Here is a 16,985-nt window from a genome sequence, read left to right on the forward strand (position 1 = left end):
GATTGACAGTTTTCAGCCCAGTCACATCTTTGAACCCCCCCATTCCAGTAAAAACCAGCCCAAATGCGACAAATGTGACACATTGCGAGACTATCACCTTGAATGGACTATTGCTGTAATCTCTAGAGGAGATGGTGACAAGAAAGCAACGTAGCAGCTCCGGTAAGTGTTTGAAGCAGCTGCTGTTTCTGCACGGCGCATACACGTCGTGAAACAGTGTTTTTCTGACTCACAATCACAATAGCCGCTTAAATAGCCATGTGTTTCACTGTAATGTGCAGTTATTTGGCTGAAAACAATAAGTGTGTGTGAATAGCAAAAGAAAATTGCTAGTGATCAACTGTTGCGTTTAGTCCGAGTCTATAGACATGCCCGGTTTTAGAATAAGCCTTTTCACACTCTCGGAACATTCAGTTCTCGCGCATGGATTCAAAGGTTGAGGGGGATAAACTCGCCTTTGCTGACAGCGAGTCTGACAGAGATTAAGATTATTTTACCTGTCGGACAGTTGATTCCTTGAAAGATTTCGAACACAGCCATAGTCTGTGACACTTTGATGGCCAACTCTTTTAAAATATTTCCCATATCCAACGTTCATGATAAAAACTTTAAAGACTATTTTCCAAGTGTTTTACAGTAAAATTATAATTTATTCTTCCCTGCAGCACTTGCTAGTTGCATGTGGACCCTAGAGTCAGCAGCAAACCCACCTCCTCCATGATGAAATGCATTTTATTGCTGAAAGTATTCACTCACCCATCCAAATAATTACATACAGGTTTTCCAATCACTTCCGTGGCCTCAGGTGTATAAAATCAAGCACACAGGCATGCAGACTGCCTCTACAGAAATGTGTGAAAGCAAACTGCAGCGTGGTACTGTGATAGGAGACCACCTGTGCAACACGGTTAGCCATGAACTTCCTTATAGTTACTAAATATTCCACAGTCCGACCAACTGCGTGATGCACAGTGCCACTGGATTCTTGAGCATGAAGATGCTTTTTGGAGTAAAAAAAACATGTTTCTTTTCTGACAGTCATGATACAATGGTCTAGATTTTATGATTGCTAGGATATCTTTACCTGTCTGACCTTATTGTGCAACATATAGTTTGATTGAGAGGAGCCATGGTAGGAAGTTGGTTTTAGTTTCTGCTCGGGGTGTGCAATCTGACGATATTAAATCGTGAAGGAAAAAGTCAAAGGTGGCACAAAATGTTGATATTGTGCTGTAGTAATATAAATAAAAGGGTCTTTATGGCATTTTTCTGGCATGACCCATTATTGTTTTTCTTGTAAAACTGTTAAAAAAAAGTTTATATCGCTTATCGCCAATTTATGGAAAAATATTGAGATAAGAATATTGATCGATATCACCCAGGCTCAGGGGTGGACTGGCATACCGGGCATCAACCCGGTAGGTCGTTGAGCCGAAGTGGGCCAGTCCAGTCCGCTACAATTTTTTACACCTGTTACCATGTCTGGAGGCAGACATGGTAACAGGTGGCCAAAAGTGGCAAAAATATGTTATAAAAGGAGTGAAAAGTGACCAAAAGCAGTCAAGAGTTACCAAAAATCAGCAACATAACGAGAAACCAGGTAGTATGTAATGGCAAAGGTAGCTTAGACGGGCAAAATGTGGCAAACAATAGTGAAAAAAGGCAAACATGTGGAACAATAAGAGACAAAATGTTTAGGAGAAAAGGAAACAAGTGGTATTTATTGGACAAAAAGTAGCTTTTTTTGAATGAAAAGTGGCCAAAAAAATTAAAGAAAGGACATAAATTTGATGAGTGTCAAAAAGAACGTGCAAAAATGGACAGAAAGTCATTAAAAAGGGATTTTTATTGGCAAAAGGTACTTAGTCTGAGAAAGTGTCAGAACTTTTTGAAAAGGGGTAAATATGAGACAAAGGAAGTTGCAAAATTTCCAAAGGAAATAGGTAAAAAGTTTAAAAGTTTCCTTTAAAGTCGAATTGTATTAACATGTGTGTTACCCTTAAAAAAACAAATCAAAATTACTAGACTGATCTGCTGTCTTATTATGTATCAAGTGTTGCTACATCACTTTTGTTAAACAATGACAGTGTGAGAGTAAAAGAACTTGAAGTTTTGCATGTCAGCCTTTTTGTTTGATGTTAATTGTACTTGGAACCAGTTTCATAAGTACCCTGACCTAAATGATCTTTTATCCCTATTTTCCATTTAGGGCAAAGGTTTTAAGTTGGTGAAATGGTTTGTTTTACTGGTAAATAGTCTAAATCAGACATAGGCAATTGGCAGCTCGGGTTCCACATGCCACCCTCGATCTAATTTTGTGTGGCCCCCAAAACAAGATTGTAATTCAGAAAGTTGGAAGTTATTTGAAGCTCAACATTAGACACACAACTCCAGAAACACAAAAAAAGACAGCAAAATGCTCAAACTGTCAAACAAAAGTCCACTAAATGATGATTAAGACCCACTAAACAACCACTTGAACACAAAATGACTACAAAAACAACCACGCATATAAGAGAACTTCAAAAACACTAAATGCCAAAGAAAATGCACAAAATGACATCAAAAATGCACAAAGTGACAGAAAAAAATACACAAAAAGACAACAATAACAAAAATTACAACAAAAACACATAATGACCCAAGAGGCAACAAATATGTCCCATATTGACTAGAAAATAGACAAAATGAATGAGAAAACCCACACTAAAGGACTTCAAAGACAAAACACTTTGTTTTTTCCTGTATTAATGCTCAGATGTGTCATTATTCTAAATGCTAACATGAGTGTTGAAAATGTGTCCCTCTGATAGTAGTTGCCCACATCTGATCCAATTGATCTGAATGAAAAAATCACAATCGTGATTTTACTAATAATTTTTTTTCCCATATTGTCCACACCTATAGATTCTGCACATGAAGACATTTAATGACCAGTCCAGCGTGACTGCACACCAGTGCACAAAGCAAAGTCCATGAAGTCATGAGCCAGTTTTGGTGTGAAAGTACCTTTCCTGACCTCAACATTATTAAACATCTTTTTGGATGAATTAGAGCAGAGAGAGAGAATTGGAGTGGTCCTTCGTGTTGAACATCACTTTGTGACCTTTAAATGTGTTTATGGAATAGTGGTCATAAATTGCCATGAATGCACTGGTAAACCATGTGGAAAGGCTTTCCATATTATAGCTGACTTATGTGAGTTTGAAGGGGTCCATCAAATAAATGAATATGTAGCAGGGGTTTGAAGTGATGACTGGTATATTCAACCCTGTCCCTCCCTACCATGGAGTTATAATGATGCTCAGAACCTATAGGAGGCTTTTACATCTGAGACATCTGTCCTTATGCCAGTGTGTCACACACTTTTCATTTCCCCCTGACTCCTGCTCTGTATTTCCTCCTGCCTCTTGCAGTCTGGCTCTCAACAGGCTCGTCTCTGCAGCCTCTCAAACCTTACGATATTTTGAAATTTTTATGCACTGTATGGGTTCAGCCACAAGTTAATATATTCTTTCCTTTCGCTTGTTTTCTTACAATATCCACTTCTGCTGCTGTTCCCTTATTGTGTGCTATTTTCTTTGTTTCTTTTCTATATGTTTAAATAGGCCTATTTGACATTGGTTCAAAGATATACTTTTTGGCTTTGCGGATCCACACTGATCTAGGAATGTCTAATACTAAGCCACCATTTAGCTCACATGTGACAAATTCAAGGCCTAGGGGCCAAATCTGGTCCTTTAGAGCAGTGTTTCTCAAATGCGGTTATATGTACCTGTAGATGTACGCGATGGAACTATAGGGGGTACTTGAGAGAGAGACAAAGGAAAATTAACAAATGAAAGCATTAAAAATATGGGTTACTAAATATTACCAGCAACTCACAAAACGACAACAAAAACACACAAAATAAGAGAAAAATATAGCGAATAATAAAAACAACAGACAAACAACAAAATACACAAAATGACACCAAAAACACACACACACTAAGAGAGAAAAATCCTTACTATTACCAGCAACACACAAAACGACAACAAAGACACACTAAATGAGAAAAAAATACACAAGATCACTACAAAATACACAAAAATAACAGAAGCGCAAAAAATGACATAACCAAACGACACCAAATACACACACACTGAGAATGATTTAAATAATACAAACAACAGACAAAAACTACAACAAAAACACGCAAAATAAGAGGAAAATATTGAATAATAAAAAGAACTGACAAACAACAACAAAATGACACAAAAAAAACACCAAATGATGATAGAAATGTTGATTAGAACATGAACTGAAAATAAAAGGGTACTTGCATTCAAAAGGGGGTACTTGAGCCAAAGCATTTTGAGAACCAATTTGGCCCGCAGGAGAAAATTAAAATGACAGAAAAAACATTAATTATTGCGTAAATTACAAAATAATCCAATTGTAGATATTTCAACTTCCCCAATTTCATGAAACTCCACAATATTTTATGGGTTTGCAGTTTTCCTTTGCTTATATCACATTAATGCAGTCATTTTTAATTGCAAGTTGTTAAAAGACCTTTACATTTTGCGACAAGTTTCACTATTTCTCACAAACAAATCTACAAAATTCCTCTAAATTACACACAAATTGGTGACAAAATCAAGAATTTCTGAAATGAATTGAACTGTTATTGAAAACTAGGGCACAATAATGTTAAAATTGTTCTTTTTTCGCCTCATTTAAAATCTGTGGCACACTAGATATCAAACTGGTCCATATTTGGCCCCTGAACTAAAGTGTTTGACTCCCCTGGTTTAACTGAATCATAACCATACATAATATTAATGCTCATCCCAGCATTCTGCCTTTAAGACAGTTGGATAGTTGTCTTTTTTGTGATTACCAGTCCTGTTCCTGATGGTGCAAAACTAAGGGAAAAAAGTTTTTAAATGAATAATTTAAATTGCAAAGGATTTCTTTACTTAAACTTATTTGTCTCACTCAAAAAAGCTATGCTGCTCTCATGTCATGTTCATCAGCTTTCCACACATCGTTGTGTATAAACGTAGACCTTCATTTCACTGAAATCAGGAGAGTCAGAGACTTAAGAGAAAAAATGTCTCGAAACAGTCAAAATCATTCAAACCAGAAATATTAAGTATCCCTGATCCTACACACATACATACATAAACACAGGTCTGACAAGCTCAGATGAAGTTACAACTCTCTATAAACTGCTGACTTTTTATTGAAAACCACCATTTGTCACATTCAATTTTGCAAAAAGTCCTCTAGGCCTGTCACAGGTGTTTTAAGTCACACGGCAACATTAAATATCTGTCCAACAACATCATTGGGTCTCCCAGATGGGGAATTTCTGCCAACTAAGAATGCAATAATATTTACCAGTTTGTTGGTTTCTATTCCAGTTTTAGGTTTTCTTCAGAGTTGTTTTTGGTTCTGTTCATACTGCTTCAGCCTACATGTGGAATTTATAATCATTAGCACCTTGGTCGTATATTTAGACCCCGTCCACACGTAGTCGGGTATCTGCTAAAACAAATATATTTTTCTACGGTTTGGCCTGTCATCCACACGAAAATGCAGGATAAGGTCATTAAAAACGGGGGTTTTAGTAAACTCTGACCAATGTGAAGATTTTGGAAAACTCCGGTTTTGCGTTTGAGTGTGAACACTGATAAAAGGAGGTTTGAGTTTCCAAACGTCACGGAGACTGTGCTGGGGACATTGGTGGCGGTGCTCGATTGGTGGTGCTTGGGTATGCCTGCTTGTTGGTCTGTGGCTGGCGAGCTGGCCCTGATTGGGCGGTTGATGGCGTCCTCTCTACCTCCCTGTTGATGGTGTTGTATTTTGCGTGCCTGTGCTGATCCTGGTGCAGGCACGGGTTTCTCTGCTGCGCGGTCGCTCCCTGTTGCGGTGGAGCGGGCACTGCGGGCCCCAGGGACGCATCGAGCAGCACGACCGGAAATCCACCCCGCGGCACCCCCCGAACCATACCGGCCTCACGGAGCATGCTGACACCCCCCCACTCCCCAGGCACAGCAAGGTACCAGCCACACCCCCTAGCGGTCCAGGGGGCGACCCCCCCCCCCCCGCATGCCGGCCCCGAGCGGCCGTGTGCAGTCTGCGTCATCTACCCTCTCCGGTGGCTCGCTGTATGGACTGGCCAGGCTCTCACCAGACAGATTTCCTACATGTACATGGACCAGATCTCAAACATTGTTAAGCAGGTGTGCAAAGCTATAACGGTGCACTTGGGACCCCAATACATAAAGCTACCAACAACAGAAACTGACGTTCATTAACTTGTGGATAGCACATTTGTGTTTTTGTGGATGAATTTTTTTTTTTTAACTATGTGTGGACGTAAAATTAAATGTCTAACGGAGGATGGTGGATATACGTTTATAGAAATACCCAGCTATGTGTGGACAAGGCCTTAGTTGGTTATACATTGAACAAACATTCCAAAACAGTCCCAATATTACTGTGGGTTCCACGTAATACCTAATTCAAATTTGAAAAGTGCGTCTTGGAATTTGTCTCTGGAGTGTTACTTCTAGTCTCTACAGTGTCTGTGAGTATTTATTAGTGGAGGATCTATACCAAGCATGAGTTACTCCTAACTACATTCATCATCACCTTCACCAATTCAACAAATATGTTTTGGATTTAAAGTAAGGCTGGAACAAAGATACAAAAAAACTTTAGCTTTACTTCACAAAATTTGGCCCTCATATATTTCTTCCTCCGGATCTCCCTACAACACTTGCGCACCTCGCAATCCCCCTAAGCCAGACATAGGCAACTGGCGGCCCGGGGTCCACATGTGGCCCTTGGTCAAAATAAATCCCCAAAATTTTTATTGTAAGAACTTGGAAGGAATATAAACAAGAAGACATAATCATCAACATCCCCCGCCAAACAAAAAAACAAAAAAAAAATGGAACAAGGGCAATAACTCCAGAAAAAATAATTGGGCGCTTCTCATTTTCGAACTCCATCAACGTATTGATACCCTGAAGCCACACTCCAAATTTTGTTATCCTATCTTAAACAGTTTCTGAGAAAAGCTGTCCTCTTTAACTCAGACAGATGGACAGAGCTCAAACCTTTACCCCCCTTCCAAATTTTGTGGTGGGGGATTATAATACACAAAAAAACTCCCAAAACACACAAATTTACAGTGAAATACACTAAAAAAAAAACACAAATTGACTCATAAAACACAATGTGACAACAAAGACAGACACAACCACCACTTAAACAAAATGACTACAAAAGCTCAAAAACAACACATTTCAAAATAGCTCCGACACAAACTGTCAACGAAATTGCAGGAAAATACAGAAAGCAAAAATACAGAAAGTGACCCCGAAAACACATATATCGACAACAAAGATGCAAAAAATTGACAGAAAAATCAAATAAATTACAATAAAAACAAAAAAAACCCCAAAACACACAAAATAACTAAAAACTGACAAAACAACAAAACCACAGACAAAGACAAAACCCTTTTCCCACCTGTATCAATGCTAAGATTGGTCCCTATTCTAATGCTGACATAAATGTTGATAATGTGGCCGTCGGATCAGATGCGATCACATTCTTGTGGCCCCCGCTGAGATGCTGTTGCCCATCCCTGTCCTGGTGAGAACCCTGTACATGCAGACATACTCACATAAAGTGTGTTCCATTGGTTATTGGGTAGAATACTGTATGTCCATCCCAGCTTAACCAGACTCAGAAAGGTCATTACTCAGAAAGAGCAGGTGGACAGAGGACACAGCAGTGAATCTGATGTGTTAGCATCCATGCATCAACACACACCAAGTTATAAACAGACTGACCAGAGATGTACTCTGTGTGTGCCCAATAAAAAAGATAGATGTGTAAAAATCTTTTTTCATTCTTTGTTCATTCATTCAGCCAGTATTCAAAATGGCTGCTATTTCCTGTCATCGACCTGTTTGGGTTTAAAAGATAGAGAAGACTGTCTGTGTGCCAGAGTAAATAAAGACCTAGAGATTTTTAAAATGAAACTGTTAAATTTTTCAAATTAAATACAAGATATTCTGTGACTTCTGCTGATTCTGAAGAGTAAAAATCTTTAAAAGAAATTGCGAGAAAAGAAAGAGTTCTTAAAAGCAATATTTTGACAAAAACTTACTTATTTAAAAGAAACCCACAAAAGTAAAGTGTGACACAAGGGAGACAGTGAAGAATTTGAGGAATACAAAAAAAATATATTAATATTATTCACAACCTCAGGGAATAGTCTGACTTTGTCAAGGTTATGGAGCTTTGTTACCGGCTCAGTGTTAGTTTCTATGATAACTTTGTTCTCCCTATGATACAGACCAGAGCAATGTTTTAACAGCAATTAAATGGTTTCCAGTTTGCAAGATTATTTCGATTTACAAAACCATTTTAAAGGCACACCGTGGACATTTTGACCTAAAGAGTTGACCCATATGAGTTATTTTAAATAATTCCTCAGGCCAATATACAGCGTTTGACAGTATAAATGCTCAGAGCGGGGCTTCTCTCTTGAAATACCGACCATGTAAGTTTGTAGGACACAGACGTCTTTCACCAGGTCATGTGACCTGGAGAACGTTTCACTTTACGGCAGTCACGTGACCACAGGCTCTGATATACTCAAGGAGCTAAGCTAAGGTTTTTGCTACTGTTTTTCCACCTGATCGACTCCTGGTCATGGCCATGCTCATTCCATATTTTGTACAGTTACACAGGTTATTCCAGTGGACATTTGTAAGACTGTTAAAAAAACAAACTTTTTTTGTCTTTTCTTAATATCTTTTACGTCTAATAAGTGAGGCCATTAACACATGGGTATTTAGTTACTTCTTTTCCTGAACAATAGTCTGGACATTTTTAGCTAATACATAATTACATGTAATTAGATATAAATACATGTTAATATTTAGCATGTATCTGATATCCATGTAACTTAAAAGTGCAGTTCGCAACTCTCGGATCCCTGTTTCCCCCTCCCTCCCCGCTGCTCTCTTGCCCTGCCTCCAAACTTTTCAAAGTACCTCCCTCAGAGGAGCTAACAAGCTAACGTTAGTCCGACAGCAACATCATTCAATGTGCACACACCTCAGTTGCAGCAGCAACACAGTGTCACTTAGAGCAGCCCACACGGAGGCTGCTGTGCGCACAAAAACTACACATGCACCACATAGTTCTAGTGTAACAATTACAAATCAAACATAATGTAAATCAAGCAGCAGTAATTTTGAGTGTCCTAAAAAGCGCTATATAAAATTTATGCATTATTGTCATTATTATTATTATTATTGACTTTCAAGCAGAAAAGTTGCTAATTCCATCTTCTACTCCTCCAGACCATACACTGTAAAAAAGACGGCGCTACAGCCCCGGGAAAGGGGCGGGGACTGTCAGACAGCCCATCAAACACAATCCTGGCTCTGATTGGTTCTTTTTGCTCAGTCGCAGTGCATTCTGGCAATCTGCCAAAGGCTGCAGGAGCAGCAGTGGGCGGGACTCAATGAGTCTGTTTTTTTTCACACAAATTACTAGTTTTATGTAATGCTGTCCTTACATAGTGACAGCTTTAGCAAATATGACAAAAAGTCACTTTAATAATTATTAATCATCGTGTCTCATTGGGGTGTAGCCCGTACTAACAAAGCTATCAGACCTAGGGAGGATCCTGTTCCCGATGATAAGCCAACAGGTGCGAGTCCTCCCTGGAATACTCTGAGAGCTAAGCCTAAGAAAAAGTCATATCCACTTCAAAGGCTAACGGGCCAAGCAAAGCACCCTGATATCAATAATGAGACGGACTGGCCTGCACTGGCTTCCCAGACTGCAGCCTCAACATCAACTCCCTTGTCTGCCCAGGCACAAAAGTGGACATCTGTTAAAGGCAGGAGTATCACCAAGTCACAATCCCAGTTTCATGTAGAACTAGGTAATCAATTTGCCCCACTGTTGAATGACCTAGGATCTGGCTCTAATGAGGTCAACACACAACCTTCTGGAACTGCGAAGGCTGAAAGTGCTTCAGGAAAACAAAAGCAACACGTTAGGCCAAAGCAACAACCTCACACACTGATAGTGGGAGACGTTTCTGTTAAAGATGCTCAGAAGATGTTCAGCAGCAACGTGAAAGTGATCTGCTTTCCTAATGACACAGTATCAGACCTGGCTGACAAAATGATGAGTGAAAACTTCCTTCAACTAAACCATGACAAGATGGAGGTGATTGTCTTTGGTAACAAGGAAAAGAGGACTGCTGTCAGCAATTATCTTGAGTCTCAATCTTTTAAAAGCTAAAGACCAAGTCAAAAACCTTGGTGTTCTGATTGACTCAGATCTGACATTCAGCAGTCGGATCAAATCTATCACAAAAACAGCTTCTACCACCTAAAGAACATCTTCAGAGTGAAAGGTTTATTGGCTCAGAAAGATCAGGAGAAACTGGTCCATGCTTTTATATCCAGCAGACTGGACTATTGTAATGGTCTTCTGACAGGAATCCCCCAAAAGAGCTTCAAACAGCTACAGTTGGTTCAGAATGCTGCAGCTCAGGTTTGAACCAGAACAAAGAGGTCAGAACACATTACTCCAGTTTTAAAGTCTTTACACTGGCTCCCAGTCAGCCTCAGAATAGACTTTAAAGTTCTGCTGCTGGTGTATAAATCTGTGAATGGGTTTGGTCCAGAATACATCAGTGACATGTTAGTCAGGTATGAACCCAGCAGGTCTCTCAGATCTATGGACACAGGTCAGATAGTGGAGCCCAGAGCTCACAGTAAACATGGTGATGCTGCTTTTAGTTGTTATGCTGCAAAGAAGTGGAACAAACTGCCAGCAGAGCTGAAGTCAGCATCACATGTGAACATTTTTAAATCAAAGTTAAAGGCACTTTTTTTCTCTACTGCGTATGATTGAGAGAGAGATTTTTGGTCACGTTGTTGTCATGTGTTTGCTGATGATTTGAATTGATTTTAGTGATGATTTTAAATGTTCTTATTGATTTTAAACAATTGAATGTTTTATCATGTAAAGCACATTGAGTTGCCTTGTGTATGAAATGTGCTATACAAATAAATTTGCCTTGGCTAATAAGAGTTACAGACTGCACCTTTAAAGCAACAAAAATGGCATCAAATGATGCTAATGTTTGAGGCTAATAATTAAAAAAAAAAAAAAGCGTTGGTGCAAATGATAATTTGAAAATGTTTGCATTATAAATACATGCAGGTTTGTTTTTGGGAGAAGACTGCAAAAAAATAAAAAATAATACTTTTCTGTAATTCCAGTAAGATTCTTGTTTTAAATATAAGTTAAGGTTCCGTTTATTCGGCAGATTAGCTCTCCTGACATGTTCCGACTGTCAACTGTCAGTCTTCCTCAGAGGTCATTGCTCGTAGGGAGATTACATTTCCTGAAAAAAGTTGTCTGAATAAAGATATACTTACTTAACATGTACTTTTCCACGTTTATTTGGTGCACATGGAAGTGCACTCGCATTTGTCACTGGATTTTCTATTTAAATTATGCAACCAAAAATCCCTAGAATACATAATTGAAGCCAAATATTAGGGCTCATTTCTCAAGGAGATCAACACATTAGTGAAGTGAGATGCAAGCAGCTGAAACGTCCCCTGATTGTCATTTATATGCTTTTTCTCTAGACTCTCCAGACAATAGGAAAGATTTATGGTCATTGGGGTGTATAATACTAATACATGTTCATAGGAGTTAGATTATTGTCATTATTGTGGCTTTTTTTTCCACCATATAAGAGTACATCTATAGATAGAAATTTAGAAAACACACAGAAAAAAATGGGTTGCCATACATTTGGACCTACTGTATAGAGCTGCACGATTATGGCCAAAATGTTAATCACAATTTTTTTGGATAAATATTGTAATTATGTAATCATCGTTTCTGCATTTTTAATGAACTACTTTTAGAAAACAATATGTGAACAGTTTAGAGTGCAAAATAAAAGCTTTAAACAAGAATAATGATAAATACTAAAAAGAAAAATTTTACCAAGAATTAAAAATCTACTCAGTGCAACTGCTTGAAAAACTTTCAGCATATAAAGTAAAGGCATGAACATTACGCCAAACGCGACTCTGGCGACTAGATTACATTCAAAATCAATGTAAATGATGCAACGTCAAGCGACGCAACTCACGCAATTCTGAGTGACCCGAAATCTTGCTCGCCTTTATATGAGATAGAGTAATGAAGCCTTAATCATGTGTTCGCCCCCTGGTGGTTGATAAAGGACCGGATTAGAGATGCAGCAGAGCCTGCATTTTAAAAGTAAAAATTGTCAACGATCAGGGTGATATAATCATGGCAGCCAAAATCGTAATCATGATTAAAATTTGATTAATTGTGCACCCCTACTACTGTATCGTTATTAAGTCTTTAAATTGTGAATGATCGTGGTACTCAATCAGGATCATTGATCCAGATAACTGAATATCTGGCAAAGAGGGTATTTGGTGCTTGGTGAAGGTGTGTGCTCTCTGACTGTGCTCATTAATAATACTATTAGTTTTTATATTATTATTATTATTATTAACAAACTACTGACGTGAGATGCAAGCAACCGACAGGCCCCTGATTGTGTTATATCGTCTTTTTTTCTGCTTCATACTCTCGACAATAGGAAAGATTTATGGTCATTGGGGTGTATAATACTAATTAATGTTCATAGGAGTTAGATTCTTGTCATTATTGTGGCTTTTTTTCCCACCCTATATGAGCACATCTATAGATAGAAATCTTGAAAACACAGAGTTTTGTTGCCATGGAAAAATATTCTTGTGTGATAATGTGAAACTAACGTGTAAAATACACAAATAAGTAGTTGAGGTTTGGAAAGTCAGGTGGGTGGGTGGGTTGAGTGACTTTGTGTTAATGAACCACAGCCACCATTAAATGGAAACTTTTTTTTTTTTTGAGCAGATGGTTATTGTTGCCTTGTGAGCTAATGTCAGTCCTCTTCGCCTGCCTTTTTTTTTTTTAAATACCTGTCTGCCACATGTTTCCTTGACGAACGGCCACAAACAGCCAGTGATCCGCTAAGTAATGCAGCTGAAAAACTGCTGGAGCATTTCTCAAGGAGGAACAGGGCAAGCCAGGGGTTTAGCACATTTTTTTTTTTTTTCAGGGTGTGCGAGAGACGGAGAGAGAAAATGGTATTTGTTGGAGAAACAAAGCCAGTGTGGAGCAGGGAGAACTGGGGAAAGAGAGGAGAAATTCCTCCCAGCCTCTGTCTTCTCCTTACCTCCTCCCCAGTGGTATTAATTAGCAGCAGCAGATGAGTGGAGAACTGGAGCCTGAAGGGAGAACAGGTTCAAGTGAGGTTAGCTCTCTCGCTCTCATTCTCTCTCCTTCTCCTCACATGTTCTCACCATATTTGCAGACAATACGACTCTAATTGTTCCGGTTCATAAATATTTGTACATTGGCACTGCCTTCTGCATTTTAACTGTCATACACCATCATTTTATATATTTTTGTTGTTTTTTTTTTTTTTTTCATTTTTAAACAATCAACACGTGCCTTGAGTTCAGACTTTTAGTGTTGTGGGAATCACACGTGCCCTCTTTAATGGAGCAAAGGTAATTGGACAACTAGCTGTTCCATGGCCATATGCGTGTTATTTTTCCTCATTATTCCTTTTTACGAGGAGCAAAAATCAATGGTTTGAAAATAAGTGTTTGAAGTACGATGAAGTCGACTCTGTGTGGAGTTCAAAAAGCTGTCAGTAAAACATGCCATGATTCTGATAAATAAAAAAAAACACAAGAGAGCATTAACATTAGGGAGGACATTGACCTCAACCATGCCAAAATACTTTTAAATCCCACAGAAAATTAGTGAGTTACTGAACGTCAAAAGCATTTAGAAGAAGGCTCCACCAGGGTGAAAAAGCTTGGTTCAGGTTGTAATTCAACAAAAACCTCAATAAGAGCTTCTGCTGTAGTGACAGAATACGCCAAAGACCAACTTGTACCAGCTGATGGGAAAATATAATTACCAAATGAAAAATAAACTTATTTAAAATCCAAAGTAAATCATTCAATCAATTCAACTTTATTTATATAGCGCAAAATACAACAAAGTCATCTCAAAGCGCTGAACAAAATAGAAAGTCCATAATAAAAAAGATAGTTATGTAGTAATGCCAAGTAAACATGTCCAGATTGAGACTTGACCACGCTAACATCACTACTAACAACGATTTATAGACTCTTCTTTTCATGCTTGTTAGCTGTCAGTGCTTTGGTGTTATTTCCTTTGTCTAGTTATTATTTTATCCCTAACTTGTCTGCACATGCTGTTGAAGGTCAACACTATACTGTATATAGTGCAATCTTTTTTACGACAGCTATGCATGTTTTACTGTTGCAATTAAAAAAATGAATTTATTTAATTGCATTATTGTGACCATCTCCCACCCTCCCTAAGGTAAGAAACACTTTATTAGGGCTGGGCACCGAGAACCGGTTCCAAATAGAAGATGTTTGCATTTTGATTCTTTTTTTCGAGTCCTTAATGCCTGCACTAGTTTGTTTCCGCGGCTTGCTCTGTCTTCGCGGGGTTTGTATAAGATGAATTCAGAACGCGATTGCTGTGTGTGTGTGTGTCTGTGTGCGTGTGCGTGTGTTTGGCTACGGTTTCAGTTTGGACCACGAAGCGGAAGAGAGATAAGAGCTAATCACTGGTAAATAAAGCCCAGTAAAACTCACCAGGAATAAAAAAGTTGCTCCCTGGTAAAGATAGTAGCTCTAACAACTGGCAAAATAATAAACTGGTGTACATGCAGTACGGGGACACATTTACGCCGCCTCTGGGTCCTCGTGCCTGCCTCCGATGAAGCCTGTTCCATTTACAGAGGGTTGTGTGTGTTTAATAAGTCTCCATGTTTATGCCTCTGTCCATCCACTCTTTTCATTATATCCATGTCTTTTAAGGCTTTTATTACACAGTGTCGGTTGTAGTCCGGGCCGCCGCCATCTTGGATTATGTCGTCACCAGCGCGTCATCGCCGCAAATCGTGCAAACGCAGAATGACCCAAATAACTGTAGAGAGGTCTTATATTAGTCTATTTTCTTTTTAAAGTGGTGTTTTTTGTGGCTTTAGGCTCCTGTTACATATTTATATATAATATGTTCCCTACAGTATAGATTAGGTTCACAATATAACTATTTTTATAGTTTGTTTCCACTGTATCCAGAATAATAATAATCTTTCTCAACAAGAACTGTTGATTGATTTATCACACGACTGCTCCAGGGTTTGAGTTTGTTTTATTCAGTTTTTAGTTCTTTGTTTTTTAGACTGCTGACAACTTGTTTGTAGTTTTATTTCAGCAAGTTTCACTTTTACATTTACAGTTGGAGACTTTTGTATCTGAATACCCTAGTTACATTACAACAACCAAATTAAACTATATCAACTAAGTGAATTAATAAAAATGGCCTGTGTAAAGGCTTTTTCAAATAAAAAAAATTCTGTGAAATTTGTGACCTGTTGACCTGCACAACTCAAAGAATCGGAATCGAGAATCGTTTAGAACAGGAATCCAAATTGAGAATCGGAATTGGAATCAGAATTGTTAAAATCCAAACGATGCCCAACCCTACACTTTATTCACGGGAGAGTATATTAAAAGAGAGGGCAGTGTTGCACCTTGGTGAGGGGGAAAAGGAATGGGGAAGAGGGAGTCAGGGTGGGACAATGGACGGGGTGGGGGGGAGTTGGCTATTTTAAGGTGAGCGTGCATATTGTGATAATTCTAATATACATACATTTGGACTTACTGTATCGTTATTAATGGGGACAGAAAATTCTTCCAAGCCTTAAAGTGTGAATTATCATGGACCATGATCAAGATCACTCATCCAGACAACTACTAATATCTGGCAAAAAGGATATTTGGCACTTGGTGAAGGTTTGTGCTTTCTGAGTGCACTTGTGTTTTGTTTTATTTTATTTTATTTTAAAATAAGTACTTACAGAAGTGAAAATGTCCACTACCTGAGGTGTGTAAGTAACTAAGGAGGTAGAGCGCTTCATTTATTTCCCGTCTCTGTTGAATGTACCAGGAGACAAAGAAGCTGCTGGTGTAATTAAAACACTAGTTAGGGACCAGTCTCAGTAGATGACAGTCTTTTCTTTGAAAAGTGAATTTGATTTTAATTCACTCAGTAACTTATACCTTTTGTTTTTTTTTTCTCCTTCCTCTTTCATTCCTTTCTCTCTCTCTTTCTCTCTCTCTCTCTTTCTCTGCAGAATTCTATACGACACAACTTGTCCTTGAACAAGTGCTTTCTCAAAGTGCCTCGCTCCAAAGACGACCCTGGAAAAGTAAGTGTTTTCTGAACAATACAGTGCAACGGAAAGGCTCGGCGACACACAATAACAGTACAAGTCTATTTCAACAAGCTTTTTTTGTCTCGGTATACTCCTCGATTTAAATTTGTCTAAAATAGAAAATTGTGGTAAAGCTTGATATGAAATATATGTTTAATAATTGTTGACTACATACGTGTAGAACTGTACATAGAACGGTAATATTTAGATTTTTTATTGTTTTATTGGTTTATTTGACGACTACCGGTATTTAAAAATACAATATTAACTGATAATTAAAGCAAAATGATATACACATATGCATATACAATATTAATAACGTGATAAAATAATATTAATATAACATGGTTCCCCAGTTTTTCGTTAGATTATAATTGACCATTTTTATAAAATTTTCATGGCAATTAAAATGAGAGTCTGTTATCTAAACTCAATTCCAATTACGACAGACACCAATTTTTTCTAAATTACATTTACATTTATAATTCCACCATAATTGTAATTAATTATTTACCAACCCTGATTTTAACATTTAACAGCAAGAGTATTCCATCACTTTTACAAAAAAAAT

At 38.1% G+C, this 16,985-nt stretch overlaps 1 protein-coding gene across 2 annotated transcripts in view; it reads left to right on the plus strand.

The window, feature by feature from the left end:
• LOC114467550 (forkhead box protein J3-like) overlaps positions 1–16,985 on the plus strand; it is a 119,374-nt gene that overhangs the window by 45,565 nt on the left and 56,824 nt on the right. The window contains exons 1-2 of one of the 2 annotated variants that reach the window (XM_028453939.1): positions 13,337–13,396; positions 16,334–16,408. In XM_028453939.1, the coding sequence (XP_028309740.1) occupies positions 13,352–13,396; positions 16,334–16,408 (120 nt within the window). In that variant the 5' untranslated portion in view covers positions 13,337–13,351. Of the gene's footprint in view, positions 1–13,336; positions 13,397–16,333; positions 16,409–16,985 lie in introns of those variants that run through there. The other variant, XM_028453938.1, reaches the window with a different exon arrangement.

Source organism: Gouania willdenowi, chromosome 7 (genome assembly GCF_900634775.1).
Source record: "Gouania willdenowi chromosome 7, fGouWil2.1, whole genome shotgun sequence".
NCBI classification, from domain to species: domain Eukaryota; kingdom Metazoa; phylum Chordata; class Actinopteri; order Blenniiformes; family Gobiesocidae; genus Gouania; species Gouania willdenowi.